Source organism: Kogia breviceps, chromosome 5 (assembly GCF_026419965.1).
Source record: "Kogia breviceps isolate mKogBre1 chromosome 5, mKogBre1 haplotype 1, whole genome shotgun sequence".
NCBI classification, from domain to species: Eukaryota; Metazoa; Chordata; class Mammalia; order Artiodactyla; family Physeteridae; genus Kogia; species Kogia breviceps.
In genome coordinates, this window is record NC_081314.1 from 90,431,126 (window position 1) to 90,450,454 (window position 19,329).

The 19,329-nt window shown below is 36.2% G+C and overlaps 1 protein-coding gene across 1 annotated transcript in view; it reads right to left on the reverse strand.

The window, feature by feature from the left end:
* The window catches only part of GRAMD1C (GRAM domain containing 1C), a 106,343-nt gene that overhangs the window by 72,200 nt on the left and 14,814 nt on the right, over positions 1-19,329 (reverse strand). Inside the window, exon 2 of the mRNA XM_067035356.1 lies at positions 10,149-10,233. Coding sequence (XP_066891457.1) covers positions 10,149-10,233 — 85 coding nt within the window. The remainder of the gene's footprint in view (positions 1-10,148; positions 10,234-19,329) is intronic.

Consider the following 19,329-nt stretch of genomic DNA (forward strand, 5'->3'; position numbering starts at 1 on the left):
GAATAAAATTAAGTAAATTAACCAAGCAACACAGTGAAACAGGAGAGAAGAGGGCATGGCACAACCTTTAAAAGAATGACAGCCCAAGGACACGACATAAACTGATTAGAACCAAATAGGTCCAAGATGGCAGACAAGTCTGACTTCCACTAGACCTTGAGCCTCAGTATACGCTCACTGTAACACATCAGCAAGCCAAATGACGTACCCACAGGCACCATGACAGTTCCAAGGCCGTCCATAAAGGTCAAAAAGTGGGTCGTGGCCCAATTCCTGGAAATCCCCACTCCTTCCCCAAAATAGCTGGAATACACTCCTCCTGCTCATTAGCCTATGAAATTACCCACCCCTATAAAAACTGACAACCCCATACCCTGGTGCCACTCTTGCCTTCTGAGCTCCCACACTCTGTCTGTGGAGTGTGTTTCTCCCTAAATAAATCCACTTCTTACCTATCACTTTGTCTCTCACTGAATTCTATCTGTGACAAGGCATCAAGAACCCGAGTTTCATTAAGTCCTGAGACAGGTGTGTGATCTCAGTTAAAAGACCCTGGGTTTGAGGGGCTTCCCTGGTGGCACAGTGGTTGAGAGTCCGCCTGCCGATGCAGGGGACACGGGTTCGTGCCCCGGTCTGGGAAGATCCCACATGCCGCAGAGCGGCTGGGCCCGTGAGCTATGGCCGCTGGGCCTGCGCGTCCGGAGCCTGTGCTCTGCAGCGGGAGAGGCCGCAACAGTGAGAGGCCCGCGTACCGCAAAAAAAAAAAAAAAAAGACCCTGGGTTTGAGTTCCAATCTGAGTTACACAGTTTCAATAGGTCACTTTGATGTGTGCATTAACATCAACTTACTAGTTATTACATGATCAATTTCAGTACAATTGAACGGCTCTAAAACTTAAAGATTTATTTTAATAACTATAATATAATAAAGGATACCACGGAAATATGTACAGAGTGCTATGGGAACACAGGTGGAGTGAATCAGCACTATATACTTCTGGAGTAAGCTTGCACAATAAGTAGTATACACATATTTAAATGAACAAGATGTACTATTTAATTTTACAGAATTTAGGCATACCTCCATAATGATGTTGAATTAAGAGAATGTGTTTTTAAACAATAATGTCAGGAAATATACATCCCAAAGTATTCTTTTCTAGCAGCAATCACCTTTGGGAGCCCAAGAAAGCTGATATTGCTTAAGAAAGACTCTTTGGAACAACATTTTTAGGATTGACTTCAGATTTAGTAGGTAAACAACAAAAGATAACCATTCTCATTTTTTATACTTTACATTTTTTTTGTTTTTTTTTCCCCCTTTGCTTTTTACCTGAGAAAACTGTAAGAGTAGATACAAACTGAAACAGAAAAAAAATTAATTTTCCCTCATGAAAAAGGGAAAGAGACCACCCCCCAACCCCTTAGCGCATTTTCTTTAGAAAGCTTATAAATTCTTTCTCTGTACCTGTGAGACGTGAATCTTTTAAAAAGTAAAATAAGGGCTTCCCTGGTGGCACAGTGGTTAAAAATCCAGCTGCCAATTCAGGGGACACGGGTTCGAGCCCTGGTCTGGGAAGATCCCACATTCCGCGGAGTAACTAAGCCTGTGCGCCACAACTACTGAGCCTGCACTCTAGAGCCTGCAAGCCACAACTATTGAGCCCGTGTGCCGCAACTACTGAAGCCCACACACCTAGAGCCTGTGCTCTGCAACAAGAGAAGCCACCGCAATGAGAAGTCCGCGCACCGCAACGGAGAGTAGGCCCCACTCACCGCAACCAGAGAAAGCCCGCGCACAGCAACAAAGACCCAACGCAGCCAAAAACAAAATAAATAAAAATAAAATTTTTTTAAAAAGTAAAATAAGTCTCTTGCCAGTTTTATAACCCAGGAATGTTTTCTCCAGGACCTGGGAGCCATCTCTTTCACATGTAAACATCAGGGAAGATAAGACCCCATGTCCCAGTTTCTGTGAGTGGGTAGGAGCCTAATTTCGGTGGGTGCCTTGATCCAAGTTGCAAAACTAACTCCTTAAGAAGTGAGTTTATTTTTCTTTCAGATAAAGCCAATTAGCTAACACAGCCGCCCCAATTACCAGATGAATTTAGGATGAACTGATGTCACATATGGTGCTATCAAGTCCTCTTACTTGAGGACTAGTTATCATTTTTTTAAATAAATTTATATATTTATTTGTTTTTATTTACTGGCTGTGTTGGGTCTTAGTTGCTACGTGCGGTCTTTCTCTAGTTGCCGTGAACGGGGGTTACTCTTCATTGTGGTGCGCAGGCTTCTCGTCGTGGCTTCTCTTGTTGCAGAGCACGGGCTCTAGGCACGCAGGCTTCAGTAGTTGTGGCACACAGGCTCAGTAGTTGTGGCTTGTGAGCTTTAGAACGCAGGCTCAGTAGTTGTGGCACACGGGCTTTGTTGCTCCATGGCCTGTGAGATCTTCTTGGGCCAGGGGTTGAATCCATGTCCCTTGCATTGGGAGGCAGATTCTTAACCACTGCGCCACCAGGGAAGCCCAGGACTAGTTATCATTTATCTTTAGAATACGTAATGGTTGTACCTGCCCGCCTATATAAAAGGGTAAGATTTCTTTCTGCCTTCACAATGTCTTTTGCAGATTGCCTGTGATGCACATCACATTCTAGTTTAATGTTTATTCAGTAATAAAACCAAGTGTTTTCTTTCTCTTTTACTTTTGTGGAGAGGTTTTCTGGGGTGGTGGGATATTTTGTTTTTAATTATATTTTCCCAACACAACATTTTCCAGCATGAAAATCTGCCTTGTTCACTCATTTAATCAGAGAAGTTAAAAAATGTTTTGAGCAATGACATCACTGAAAAAAGCATTCTCTCAAGGTGAATACATTCAAATCAACAAACATATTTAGCAGTGTAAATATTGTTATTTTAGTACAAAACTAGTACATAGAACTTCCGGTTTAAGTTGACACGTGTCTACTTCCCCTCGTGCTCCAAAATTCCTTAGAAATGACAGGGAAGACGTATGAAAGAGATTAAATTCGTAACAATGCTGAGGGGTGGGTATAAAAACTAGAAGTTTTGATAAATTTTAGAAGACAAAAAGTGGATAAAAATGTGTAAACCACAGCGTGGAGAAAGCCTCAGCTCAAAAAATATACAGGGAGGCTGCAGCAGAGATAACAGCCACTCTTCCCTATGCCACCCCAGAGAGACTTCACACTTAGAATCAGCAGGTACAAATAGGGATAGCTAGAACAGGGACAGATATCAAATAACTGCCTGGTGAACTCCCTATGGTAGAGGTCAGCCACAGTCACCCACATCTTCCAACACAGTGGAGTTGCTATAGCTTTGCAGTCTCATCATCATTTGGTGTTGTCAGTTGTTTTGTTTTTGTTTTTTAATTTAATTTTTTAATACTTTTTATTTATTTATTTAATTTTGGCTGCATCTGGTCTTAGTTGCAGCACGTGGGATCTTTTGCTGAGGCACACAGGCTCTTCCTTGTGGTGCTCGGGCTTCTCTCTAGTTGTGGCATGCAGGTTTTTCTCTCTCTAGTTGTGGTGCACGGGTTCCAGGGCACTCAGGCTCTCTCGTTGAGGTGCGTGGGCTCAGTAGTTGTGGTACGTGGGCTTAGTTGCCCCAAGGCATGCAGGATCTTAGTTCCCTGACCAGGGATTGAACCCACGTCCCCTGCATTGGAAGGTGTATTCTTCACCACTGGACCACCAGGGAAGTCCCTGTTTTTAATTTTAGTAAGACTATTAGCTATGTCATTTATTTAACTGTGCTTTTAATTTGTATTTCCCTATGACAAATGATAGTTTGCAATTTTTAATATGCTTATTTGCTATCCATATATCTCCTTTGGTAGAGCATCTGCCCATTTTTTAATTGGGTTGTTTGTGTTCTTACTGTTAACTTTTAAGAATAGTTTCTATTCTGGATAGAAGTGTTTCTTTAAAAAGAAAAAATCAGATATGTGATTAACAACTGTTTTCTCCTTGTGTCTTATATTTTCACTCTCTAAAAAGTATCTTTTGCAGAGCAAAAAAAGTACAATTTATCAATTATTTTCTTGTATGAATCATGCTATTGGTATTACATCTAAAAATTCACCATCAACTCCGAGTTTGTAGAGATTTCCTCTAGAAAAACCCAGATGTTTTCTTCTAGAAGTTCTACAGTTTTACATTTAGTTCTATTATCCATTTTGAGGTAATTTCTGTAAAATGTGTAAGGTAGGCATCAAGGTTCGCTTTTCTGCATATGGACATCTAATTGTTCCAGCACCATTTGTTGAAAAGACTAACTTTTCTCCATTGAATTGCCTTTGCACCTTTGTCAAAAATCAGTTCACAGGGCTTCCCTGGTGGCAGAGTGGTTAAGAATCCGCCTGCCAATGTAGGGGACACGGGCTCGAGCCCCGGTCCGGGAAGATCCCACATGCCACGGAGCAACCAGGCCCGTGAGCCACAACTACTGAGCCTGCGCGTCTGGAGCCTGCGCTCCGCAACAAGAGAGGCCGCGATAGTGAGAGGCCCGCGCACCGCGATGAAGAGTGGTCCCCGCTTGCCGCAACTAGAGAGAGCCCTCGCACAGAAACGAAGACCCAACACACCCAAAAATAAATAAATTAATTAAAAAAAAAAATCAGTTCACAATATTTGTATGAATTTATATCTGGACTTTTTTCTGTTCCATTTATCTAAATGTCTATCCTTTGGCAAATCCCAGACTTTCTTGATTACTGTAGTTTCATAATAAGCCTTGAAACTGAGTAATGTGTGTCTTCCAGCTTTGTTCTTCTTTTCAGAATTATTTTGGCTATTCTAATTCCTTTGTTTTTCTGTATAAATTTTAGAATCAGTTTGTCATTTTACTCATCTATGAAAAAGCTTACTGGGATTTTTCATTGAGATCTTAACAATATTGAGTCTTTCAATCTATAAACATTTATTTAGACTTCTTTTGTCAATGTGTTACAGCTGTCAGCATATAGAGCCTGCATATGTGTTAGATTTATACCTAAGTGCTTCATTATTGGGAAGTTCTGATGTAAATGGTATTTTAAAAATTTCTATTCCAACTGTTCTTTGCTAGTACATATACATATGACTCTCGAGACCTTACTAAATTCACTCATTAAATCTAGAAGTTTTTTGTAGATTATCTGAGATTTTCTACATGAATAATCATGTCTACTGGCAATAAAGTTAGTTTTTCTTCCTGTTCTTCTAATGTATACGCCTTTTATTTTCTTTTCAAGTCTAATGCACTCATTGTACTTACAACTTCTAGTACAATGTTGAGTAAGAGTAGTGAGAGGACATCTTTGCCTAGTTTCTAATTTTAAGTGGAAGGCATTCACTCTCTCATCATTAAGTATGATGTTAGCTGTAGGTTTTTCATAGCTACTTCTAAGGAGATTGAAGTTCTATCCCTAACTTGCTGAGAGATTTCTTATGAATGAATGTTGAATTTTGTCAAACACTTTTTCTGCATCTACTGAGACGATCATATGGCTTTCCATATTTGGTCTGTTAAGATGATAAATTTCATTGATTTTTTTCTTTAAGTGTTTAACCAGCCTTGCATTCCTGGAATGAACCTCACTTGGTCATAATCCATAATCCCTTTTATAAATGCTGAATTTCATTTGCTAATATTTTGTTTCAACTTTTTATTTCTATGTTCATGACAGATATTGGTCTTTTCTTGGAATGTTTCTGTCTGGTTTTGGTATTTTGGTAATACTAGTCTCATAAAATGAGTTGGGAAGTGATCCTTCTTATGTTCTGGAATGGATGATACTATTTCTTCTATAAATGGTTGATAGAATTCACCATTGACACTATCTAGACCAAGTTTTCTTTTTTATGGAAGGTTCTTAACTACAAATTCAATTTCTTTACTAGGTATAGGACTATTCCAGCTATACGTTTCTTCTTGTGTGATGTTTGGTAGTTTGTATTTTTCAAAGAATTAGTCTATTTTATCTAAATTACTGCATTATGGGCATAGAGTTGTTCATAGTATTTCCTTATTATCCTTTTACTATCCATGGGATCAGTAGTGATGGACTCTTTTCCATTCCTGATATTGGTAATATGTGTCATTTATCATTTATCTTGGTCAACCAGGCTCTCAGTCTCTCAATTTTATTCATCTTTTCAGAGAACCAGCTTTTGCTTCATTGGTTTTCTCTATTTTAAATTTCATTAATTTATGCTCTGGTCTTTGTCATTCTTTCCCTTTGTTTCCTTTAGGTTTAATTTCCTCTTCTATTATAGATTTATTAGGGGTAAGCTTAGGTTACTGATTTTACTTCCTTTTTGTTTTTTAATATATTCATTTAACACTATACATTTCCTCTATATACTTACTTTAGATCAATCCCACAAACTGTTATTTTCATTTAGTTCAACTGTATTTCACACTGTTAAATTATTCTGATTCTTACAACTCGTTGCACCCTGAAACACTGTGATACTCCTTTCTTCCGGATCTTCACACATTAATTGACCTTTCCTTCTGAATATTTTTACTGGATTTTCTTCTACTGCTGCCATGATTCTTTTGTTAGTGTTCTTTTAACTCTATATGTTATCCATGGTTGAGCTCATCTATTCTCCTGATTTCAAGTGACACTGACATTCATTTACTCACTCATTTCTCTATCCATCAACCATCCATTCAATCACTGAGCACCCATTATTATAAGTAGAGTACTGACCTTAGTATCAGGGTTACAATAGCAAATAATATAAATAATGGTTATGTAAATATATGATCGAGAAAAGTGCAAGGCACTTAAGGGAACACAGAGTGGAGGCATCTATCCAGAGGTGATATTTAAAGTAACGGCACTGATCACCAACCATAGTGTTGGATCAGAGTTCTACAGGGACCTTTCTATGTCAGATATAAAACCTTTCATTGCTGGATCATGGGAAGGCCCTGGGAATCCTAGAAGGGAAGCCAGGAGAGCTAAGGTATGAGGAGTCACTTGGGGGGGCTAAAGGCAATGGCTATTTACCAGTCAATGTTTCAGTATTTTAACTACTACTACTGTTACTCTGGTTAGCAGTAGCTGAATACGAGAGCTGTACCAGCCCAGTCAAATTTACAGTAAAGGCACTGCTAAATGAGAAATATACAAATAAAATATATATGTAAATACATAAAATACATAAATATATATTTTTAAATATATAGACAAAAGATAGCCAGGTACAGAGGAGGGAAAACAGTTCTAGGCAAACTGAAGTAAAAAGGCCTGAAAACAAAAGGAAATGACATATCTAAAGAAGGTTGCCTTCAGAAGGCTAGAGACTGAAGGGACCTTGATGAAGGATGAGGGATGAGAGGATACATCACATATATGAAAGGCCACGTAAGTCAGGCAGTCATGCTTTATTCTGAGGTCATTGGAATACTATCCATGAAGGGTTTTAATCTGATCAGATCTGCATCTTAGAAAAACCACTGTAGCTACAGTATTAAAGTAGATTGAAGGCATGTAAGAATAGGGGAGAGACAAGTTAGAAGGTTACTGTGGTGTACACTAAATCTTTATTTCCAGATAATATTTATATTATATATATACACATATATATGTGTATATATATATATATATTTTTTTTTTAGTTGTCTTGGCAACTCAACCTCAACATGCCCCAAATTAAAATACTTGCCTTCCTCCACCATGTTATGTCTTCCTTTGTACCACTTCTGTACCTTGTTAAAACTGCTCATATCACCCTGAACCAGTGATTTGTTTATATATGTTTGCTCTCCCACCACACTCCAAGTTCTTCAGAAACAGTACAGTGTGTGGCACATACTGAGTACTAATAAATATTTATTGAACTAGCCTATAAAGTATAATATTGTGGATTTGAAATGACAATGAGTTGTTTTTTAAAATAAAAGTTTAAATTAAATTTAAGATTCTCTGTTTCAGAAGACAGTGATCCAATATGTGGTTAAATCAAAGAATTTAAAGCGATTTGCACAGAATGATGCCAATTAGATATTTTAATTTGTATAGATATGTGTGTCATTGACATTATTTCCGGATACTACAATTATAGGTAGTTTTAGATTTCTACTTTGTAAATGCCTGTATTTTCCAAATTTTATACAATGAACAAGTTTATTATAGCAGTGAGTGAGGAAAAACACAAAAAATGTAAATTTTTAAAAGCAAATATACATACTGAAAGATATCTACAAAATACTAAGCAAAATTACATATAGGTAGTAGGATCACCAATGATTTTCAATTTTTTCTTTATACATTTCTGTATGGCTTTAATGCTTTATAGTGAGTATATATCACTGTATTATCAGATTAATTTCTTTCAAGAAAGCAGTGATGAGTATAAAATATTTTATAAAGGTTTCCATGAAAAGTATTTGATTTCAAGTGACTGGCAAGTACAAAACTGGCAAGACACATTTGCAACAACATGTGAAAAATATCTAATTTTTTTAACATCTAACAAGCTATTACAAGAAAAAGACAAATAACTGCTAGAAAAATGGGCAAAGTTTATGAAAAGAAAGGTTCACAGAAAAATACAAATGATTTATAGATGTTCAAACTCCCTCATAATTAAAGAAATGCATATTTAAATCAATTTCTATCTATCAAATTTTGCTAAAGCAAAGTTCCTGAGGTGTGGCACAACAGATACTTACGTACACTGTTGATGAGAATGAATATTGGTGTAGCCTTTTGGGAGGAAAACTTGGCAACAGTATAAACCTTTTAAATGCTCATTACCTTTTAGTCACAATTCCACTTCAAGGAATTTAACCTACAATACATGTGGCACATACGTGCCAAAACAAATGAACATGAAGGTTCAATGTAGCATTAGTGGTAATAGCAAAATACAGGAAGCAATCAATCAAAATGTCCATCAGTAGGGGATTTATTAAACAAATTATGGTACAAAATTCATTCAATTGACTGCTAGGCAGCCATTAAAAGAATGAAGTGGATCCATAAGTAGTGCTAATAGAGCTCTAAACAAGACTGAAAACAGTAAGCACAGTGTGCTCCCATTTAAGTTCTCTTAGGAATATATTCCTCTTGATATACATACAGAAAATTTCTGGAAATATACATAAGAAATTGCTAAAAGTGATTATCACCCAGGAAGAAGGTCAGAGTGGTCTTGGGTGAAATGATCTTTCACTTTTTTACCATACACTCTATTATCGTGAGACTATATTACATTCCAATCTTTTTAAAAATTGTTTTGATTCATTTCTTTGATATTTAAAGAACTAAACTGAACTCTCTAGAAATTCAGTTACATTGAATTGAATATTAACCAACAGCACCAGAAATCTGAGAAATTCCTATGAATAAATGGTTTAAATGAAATATGTACTAAAACTAAAGCCAACTTCAGTATTTTGATGAATCTATATTATACTTATAGCAAAAATAAAGCACTTTTGTAAGTACTATGACTAAATTTTTCCTCTTAAGGCCTATTTCAAAAAAAATCTACCTGAAAGACTATATGAATAATGATAAAGCCCTAAAAGTTTTTATAAAATTACTCTATAATCTGCTAAGGAGCACTTTTTTCTGAGGAACAGTAATATATACTGAACATCAAATTTAAATTTTGCCTACAAAACCATATGAAACAAGCACCAGAAGAAACTGACAAATGATTTCCTCTTAGGTCTATTTTTTAGCACTGACCCTTGAATAACATGGGTTTGAACTGTGTGGGTGGATTTATATGCAGATTTTTTAAAATAGTAAATACTACAGTACTACAAGACCTGTTGTTGGTTGAATCTATGGATGCAGAACCACAGACACAGAGGGACAGCAGATATGAAGGGCTGACTATAAGTTATACGTGGATTTTTGACTCTGCAGAGTCAGCGCTCCTAACTCTTCAATGTTCAAGGGTCAATTGTACTTAATACTGCAGAAATCACTTCTCCCTGAATGACAACTTAGTTTTACATTGTCTAATTACAGATGATAAGATGCTGCTTATCTCGAAAAATAGTTTCTATGTAGCATAAAGGCTTAAATTTTCTACAAATATTGTCACTCATGAGCTCTACTTTGATGAAGTAGTAAAAGGGTTTTTTGTAACTTCCTGGTTTTTTACCTGCTATCAGCTTCTCTGTATCAGGTAGATGTGTGAACTGTCTTTTATACTCCTCATTCCTGTCTTTATAGGCAGAACTTGAAATCTGCAACAATAAAAAAATTAATTTTCTGTTTAATTATAATCATCATTAAATGAACTGAATTGTAGTATCTTAGAAAATAACATTAAAATGGACTTTTAAATCATACACTTTTTATGCAATATTTTTGTTTGTCTTTATATGAAAAACCACATAAACATTTCAAAAAACACCAAAAGGAAGCAAAGGATGCTTCCAGGATGATGGAGTGAGGACTTTGGCAAATGCTCTCTGCAAAGTCAAATATATAGCTGGGGAAAAAAAAAGAAAACAACTGTCAAAAACAATCATCTCAAATGATTGGAAATTGACTAAAGGCATACAATAAATGGAGAAATATTTTCTCAGGAAAATCCACTGAACCTGGGTATGAGCATCAGAAATCTGTGGCACTCTTTCCTGGGCCTGCGCTCATTACTCTTCCTGCCCCACAAGTTAAGTCAGTATAGTACTTCTACAAAGGTGGAACAGGCCATGAAAACTAGCAGCGATGCTGACAGAGCAGGACTCAGCTGATTCAGAGTGGAAAGCAGAAAACCTATCCCAGAAGTGAAAGGAAAAATTCTGAAGCTATCCAACTGTGTGGAGGTTGAAGTCTCAGTTAGGACAACAAACAAGCAGACTGTCAGATCAGGAGGGGGTGTAACAGAGAGATTTTAGAAGAGAGATAGCCACAGATGAACTTGATAAACTCTCCATGTAATCCTAAATAAACAGGGACTACATGCATGTGTAACAGATTGGAGAAATCCCAAACTATCCACACATTCCAGGATGGAGATACAAGAAGTCTCAGTGGAACATTAAAACTGGGACAAACTTGAAAATGATCTGAATTTCAAATGCACTACCCAATCTATACACAGATCTGTCAGCAGAAGGGAAAAGCCTTACTGGCTCTCTGTCTCTGAGCACAATTTCTGACCAATGATTGGCTGATATAAGGGATGACACCAGAAATCAGCCTTAAAAATAAAACAACAACAATAATAATAAACTGAGCCAAGACATTTGCTTCCACATACCACAGGACAAACATATTTCACAGATTTACTCTAGGCAAGCTACTAAACAGAAATTAGCAATGACAAGCTTTAGGGGTAGAAAGGATGCAATCATAAACCACAGCTGCTACAATATGTTATCTATATTGTCCAATTTTCTTCTTTTTTTATTAATTTTATTTATTTATTTATGACTGTGTTGGGTCTTCGTTGCTGCATGGGCTTTCTCTAGTTGCAGCGAGCAGGGGCTACTCTTTGCTGTGGCGTGCGGGCTTCTCGTTGCAGTGGCTTCTCTTGGTGTGGAGCATGGGCTCTAGGCACGTGGGCTTCAGTAGTTGTGGCTTGCGGGCTCTAGAGCCAGGCTCAGTAGTTGTGGCGCACGGGCTTAGTTGCTCTGCAGCATGTGGGATCTTCCCAGATCAGGGGTTGAACCGTGTCCCCTGCATCAGCAGGTGATTCTTAACCACCGCACCACCAGGGAAGTTCCTATGTTGTCCAATTTTCAAAAAACTTATGAAACATGAAAAGAAATAGGAAAATGTGACTCATAATAAGAAAAGAGAAAAGCAGGCAATAGAGTCTTTCGTGGTTCCCAGATACTGCATTTAGCAAAGACATCAAAGCAGTTATTTAAAACATTTTCAAAGAAATAATGAGAAGAAAAAGAGGGAGGGGACTCAAATCAATAAAATTAGAAATGAAAAAGGAGAAGTTACAACGGACACTGCAGAAATACAAAGCATCCTAAGAGACTACTACAAGAAACTCTGCCAATAAAATGGACAACCTGAAAGAAATGGACAAATTCTTAGAAAGGTATAACCTTCCAAGACTGAACCAGGAAGAAACAGAAAATATGAACAGACCAATCACAAGTAATGAAATTGAAACTGTGATTAAAAATCTTCCAACAAACAAAAGTCCAGGACCAGATGGCTTCACAGGTGAATTCTATCAAACATTTAGAGAAGAGCTAACACCCATCCTTCTCAAACTCTTCCAAAAAATGGCAGAGGAAGGAACACCCCCTAACTCATTCTATGAGGCCACCATCACCCTGATACCAAAACCAAACAAAGATCACACAAAAAAAGCAAATTACAGACCAATATCACTGATGATTGAATAGAGATGCAAAAATCCTCAACAAAATACTAGCAAACAGAATCCAAGAACACGTTAAAAGGATCATACACCATGATCAAGTGGGATTTATCCCAGGGATGCAAGGATTCTTCAGTATACGCAAATCAATCAATGTGATACACCATATTAACAAATTGAAGAAGAAAAACCATATGATCATCTCAATAGATGCAGAAAAAGCTTTTGACAAAATTCAACACCCATTTATGATAAAAACTCTTCAGAAAGTGGGCATAGAGGGAACCTACCTCAACATAATAAAGGCCATATAAGACAAACCCACAGCAAACATCATTCTCAATGGTGAAAATCTGAAAAAAATCACCAAAAAAATGGTGATTGTACTGTAGTAATCAGCAACCCCCAAATCTCAGTGCTTACAAGAACAATGGTTTATTTCCCATTTAAACATAAATGAACAATGTGGGTTGGCAAAAGGCTTAGCTCCACACTCTCCTAACAGAGGGACATACGCTAATAAAGGATCCACCATCCAAGGACAGGAACATAGCAAAGAGTGTACGAACTCTAATGGCTTCCCCCTAGAAATGACACACATCATTTTGTTCACATTTCCTATAAGATCAGGAACAAGACAAGGATGCCCACTCTCGCCACTATTATTCAACATAGTTTTGGAAGTCCTAGCCATGGCAATCAGAGTGGTTAAGACTCGGCACTCTCCCTGCCAGGGCCCTGGGTTCCATCCTTGGTCAGGGAACAAAGATCCCACAAGCCACGCAGTGTGTCAAATATATATATATTTTGTGAAGTATATATAAAAAAATATATATATATTTTAAAGTATCCGTCCTTGAAGGTCCCAATTTCTTCTTTCTCTAAAATCATTTTCAAAAAATAACAATCTTCTCATTCTAAGTAATTCCAACACTTTTGGTGCATATTTATACATGTCAATACAGTAAAATTCAATAAACTAGAATCTTGCAGTCCAAAAATCCTAATGGCTGGTACCAGCTAGTCAAAAATGATCTGGAGAGTCTCACTGATTAGTATCTATGGCACACTCTATAAACTCATAAGCAGATTTTTAAAGCAGTTTTGATAGCAGATTGGAATAAGAGAAAGTGTAAAAATTAAGAGTAAATTAACTTGGTACATTAGTCATAAAAGACTAGATTGTACTGTAGTAATCAGCAACCCCCAAATCTCAGTGCTTACAAGAACAATGGTTTATTTCCCATTTAAACATAAATGAACAATTTGGGTTGGCAAAAGGCTTAGCTCCACACTCTCCTAACAGAGGGACATACGTTAATAAAGGCTCCACCATCCAGGGACAGAACATGGCAAAGAGTGTACTAACTCTAATGGCTTCTCCCCAGAAATGACACACAGCATTCTGTTCACATTTCATTGACAAAAAAATAGTCACATGGCTACACTTAATTCAGGTACATGGAGAAACTAATATCTATCATGGGCCCAGAAGGAAATGAAACAAAAATCCTGATGAACAGAATGAATGATTATTTAAGATTACTGAATGGGCTAAATCAAGAATTACTGTACTACTAGAGAGGCAATGAATCTCTTCAGAGAGCCCATTTCTACCCATTCAATGTAGAAGAAAATAGTCATTTAGAGTTCCATGTCAACAAGGCACTCACTTTTAAAAATGGAAATATAATTCACATACCATAAAATTCACCCTTTTACAATATACAATTCAGTGTGTCTTGGTATAGTCACAAAGCTGTGCCACTATCACCATTATCTCATTCCAAAAACTTTTATCATTCCCCAAAGAAACCCTATACCAATTAGCAGTCATTCCCCACTTGCCCCTCCACCCAGCCCCTATCAACCACTAATTTACTTTCTGTCTCTATAGATTTGCTTATTCTGGAAATTTCATATAAACGGAACCATGCAATATTGTGGTCTTTGTGTCTGTCTTCTATCACTTAGCATAATGTATTCAAGGTTCATCCATATTGTAGCATGAAACATTACAACATTTCAGTTTATGGATATTATTCCACTTTATGAATATATTATACCACATTTTATCTATGTATTCATCAGTTGATTGACATTAGTGTTGTTTCCATTTTTTTGGCTATTATGAATACTGCCACTATGAACACTGATGTACAAATTTTTGTGTGAATATGTTTCAGTTCTCTTGGGTATATACCCAAGAGTCGAATTGCTGGCTTACATGGTAACTCTATGTTTAACATTTTGAGGAACTGCCAAACTATTTTCCAAATTGGCTGCACCACTTTACATTCCCACAAGCAATGCATGAGGGTTCCTATTTCTCCACATACTCACCAATACCTAATGTCTGTCTTTTTCATTACAGTCATCCTAGAGGGTGTGAAACGGTATCCGATTGTAGTTTTGATTTATGTTTAGATAATGATGATTGATGTTGAACATCTTTTCCTGTGCTTATTCACCATTTGCATATCTTTGGAGAAATGTCTATTCACATTTTAATTGGGTTATTTGTGTTTTTATTATTCAGCTATGAGTTCTTTATATATTCCAGTATAAGTCCCTTATCAGATATTTGATTGCAAATATATTCTCAAATTCTGTGAGTTGTCTTTTCATTTTCTTAATGGACTCCTTGAATCACAAAAGTTTATAACTTTGATGAAGTCTAACTTCTCTATTTCTTTTTTTTGCCCCTTGAGCTTTGTATCATATCTAAGAAATTATTGCCTAATCCAAAGGTCATGAAGATTTACACCTATGTTTTCTTCTAAAAGTTTTACAATTTTAATTCTTACATTTAGGTCTATGATCCATTTTGAATTAATTTTGTATTCAGTATGAAATAGGGGGTCCAAATTCACTCCTTTGTATGTGGATATCTAATTGTCCCAGAACGATCTGTTGAAAAGACTATTTCCCTCAATGAATTGTTTTGGCACCGCTGTCAAAAATCAACTGACCATCAATGTGAGAGTTTATTTCTAGACTCTATTCTATTCTATTAATCTATGTGTCTAGCCTTATATCAGGGCCACATTGTCTTGATTACTGTAGCTTTGTAGTAAGTTTTGAAATTAGGATGTTTTTATTTTCTAACTTCACTCTTTTTCAAGATTGTCTTGGATATTCTTGGCCCTTGCATTTCCATATAAACTTTGATTCAGCTTGTAAATGTCCACCCCCCCCAAAAAAAAAAATCAGTTGGGATCTTGATAAGGATGGCACTGAATTTGTAGATCAATTTAGGGAGTACTGCTATCTCAACAATGTTAAATCTTCCAACCCAAGAACAAAAAATATCTTTTCATTTATTTATAGAAGTTAAAATTTCTTACATGAGGCTTCATAGTTCCAATGTTCCTGTCTTACACTTCTTTTGTTAAATTTATTCCTAAGTATTTTATTCTTTTGATGTTATTGTAAATGGAATTCTTTTTTCAATTTCATTTTCAAGTTGTTCACTGCAATGTATAGATTTTCAATTAATTTTGGTTTTAGAATCAGGATAACACTAGCCTCAGTGAATTATTTAGGAAGTGTTCCTTTTTTTTTTTTTTAATGGAAGAGATTTTGAAGGATTTGTGTTAATTCTCCTTTAAACAATGTGGTAGAATCTGCTAGTGAAGCCATCTGGTACTGAGCTTTACTCTGTGAAGTTTTCTTGCTTTGGTTTGGTTTGGTTTGGTTTTCTTAGTAATTCAATCTCTTTCCTTGTTATAGGTCTTTTGAGATTTTCTATTTCTTCTTGAGTGAGTTTCAGTAGTTAGTGTTTTTCTAGGAATTTGTCTAGTTCATCTACGTTCTCTCAGGTATTATTTCAAATGTATAAGGTTAGCAAAACTTTAAAGACTGATAATATCAAGTGTATTGGAACAAAAACCAAGATAGACTATATGTTCAGCCATATCTCAACAAATTAAGAGAAGTGAAATCATACAGAGTGTGTTTTCTGACCATAATGAAATCAATCTAGAAATCAGTAACAGGAAGATAGCACAAAAATCCCCAAACACTTGGACACTAAACAACACACATCTAAATAATCCATGGGCCAAAGAGGAAGTCTCAGGGGAAATAAAAAATATACTGAACTGAATGAAAATAAAAATACAATATATCAACATTTGTGGGACACAAATGAAGCTGAGAAACAAATTTATAGCACTAAATGCACACATTAGGAAAGGGAAAAAGTCTAATAATCTATGTCCAACTCAAAAACTTAGGGAGAGCAAAATAAACCCAACAAGAGCAAAAAAAAAAGTATATAATAAAGGTAAGAGAAATCAATGAAACAGAAAAACAAAAACAATAGAGTATCGATGAAAAAAGAGATGATTCTTCTAAAATCATCAATGAAACTGGCAAACCTCTAGCAAGACTGACAAAGGAAAAAAAACTTTGAGCAAGAAGATACGAATTACCAATATGAAGAATAAAACAAGGTATATAGCACTACTGACTCCAAAGACATCAAAAGGAAATAAGGCAATACTATAAACAGCTCTACAATAGAAATATGACAACTTAGATGAATAGACACAAACTATCACAACTCACTCAATATGAAATAATTTGAAAAGATTTACAACCATTAATGAAATTGAATTTATAATTTAAAATCTCCCAAGGAAGAAATCTCCAGGCCCAGATGGCTTCCGTGGAGAATTTTATAAAACTTAAAAAAAATTAACTCCAAGTCTATACAACCTCTTCTAAAAAACAGAAGAGGAGGGAGCACTTCCCTACTCATTATATTAAGGTAGTATTACCCTGATACCAAAACAAGATAAAGACAGTACAAAAAAAAGAAAATTATAGAACGATATCCCTCGTAAATATAGATGCAAAATCCCCAACAATATACTAGCAACTGCAATAAAGCAATATATGAAAATTATACAACATGACCAACTGGAGTTTATTCCAGAAATCCAAGGCAGGTTCAACATTCACAAATCGACCAACATAATCCACCATACTAACATGTTGAAAAAGAAAAATCACATTACTACATCATCTGAAACAGAAATAAAATTTTACAAAAGTCAATGTCCATTTGTGATTTTATTAATTAGTTTGTTTGTTTGTTTATGGTTGCATTGGGTCTTTGTTGCTGCACGCGGGCTTTCTCTAGTTGCAGCAAGCAGGGGCTACTCTTTGTTGTGGTGTGTGGGCTTCTCACTGCAGTGGCTTCTCTTTGTTGCGGAGCAGGGCCTCTAGGTGCGCAGGCTTCAATAGTTGTGGCTCACGGGCGTAGTTGCTCCGTGGCATGTGGGATCTTCCCGGACCAGGGCTTGAACCCATGTTCCCTGCATTGGCAGGCAGATTCTTAACCACTGTGCAACCAGGGAAGTCCCATTTGTGATTTTAAAAACTCAGAAAAATAGGGATTCAGGAAACTTCCTCAATTTGATAAAGAACATCTACAAAATATGTATAGTTAACAAAATACTTCAATAGTGAAAGACTTAATGCTTTCTCCCTAAGATCAAGAAAAAGCCAAGGATGTCCATTCTTACCACTCTTATTCAACATAGTGTTGCAAGCTCTATTTAGCACAATAAGGTAAGAAAAGGAAACAAAAAACATACAGATCAATAAGGGAGAAGTAAAACCATCTTTGTTTATATATGATATGATTGTTTAAACAGAAATCCCAATATGAACACAATATGAAAAGATGTGTATGCTGAAAACTAGGAAACATTGATGAAAGAAATCAAGAGATCTAAATACACAAAAGAGACATACCACGTCCCTGGATTGAAAGACTCAATGTAGTAAAAATGTCAATCTTCCCCAAAGATATATAGGTTTTACACAATTTCTATCAAAATCCCAGAAAGATCGTTTGCAGATATAGACAAGATCACAGGCATACCTCAAAGATACTACAGGTTCAGTTCCAGCTCACTGCAATAAAGTAAATATTGCAATAAAGTGAGCCATTCAAATTTTTTGGTTTCCCATTGTATACAGAAGTTATGTTAACACTATACTGTAGTCTATTAAATGTGCCGTAGCTTTATGTCTAAAAAAAACAATGTAAATACCTTAACTAAAAAATACTTTATTGCTAAAAAATGCTAACCATCATCCGAGCCTTCAGCAAGTCATAATCTTTTTTCTGGTGGAGATTTTTGCCTCATTGTTGACAGCTGCTGACTGAACAAGGTGGTGGTTGCTGAAGTTGGGTGACTATGGAAATTTCTTAAAATAATACTACAATGAAGTCTGTCACATTGACTGACTCATCCTTTCATGAATGATTACTCTGTAGCATGCAAATACGGTTCGATAGTATTTTACTTATAATAGATGTTCTTTCAAAACTGTAGTCAATCCTCTCAAACCCTGCTGCTGCTTTATTAACTAAGTTTATGTCATACTCTAGATCCTTTCGTTGTCATTTCAACAATCTTCATGGCATCTTCACTACGAGTAGATTCCATCTCATGAAAACATTTTCTTTGCTCATCTATAAAAAGCAACTCTTCAACCGTTAAAGGTTCATCCTGAGATTGCAGCAATTCAGTCATTTCTTCAGGCTCCACTTCTAATTCTAGTTCTCTTGTTATTTCCACCACATCTGCAGTTACTTCCTCCACTAAAGTACTGAACCCCTCAAAGTCATCCATGAGAACTGAAATCAACTTCTTCCAAACTCCTGTTAATGCTGATATTTTGACCTCTCCCCAAGAATCACAAACGTTCTTAATGGCATCTAGGATGGTGAATCCTTTCCATTTACTTTGCCCAGACCCATCAGAGGAATCACTTCCTATGTCAGCTATAATTTTATGAAATGTATTTCTTAAATAATAGGAATTGAAAGTTGAAGTTACTCCTTGACCCATGGGCTACATCATGAATGATGTGTTAGCAGGCATGAAAACAACATTAATCTTGTATATCTCCATCAGAGCTCCTGGGTGACCAGATGCATTGTCAATGAGTGGTAACGTTTTGAAGAAAT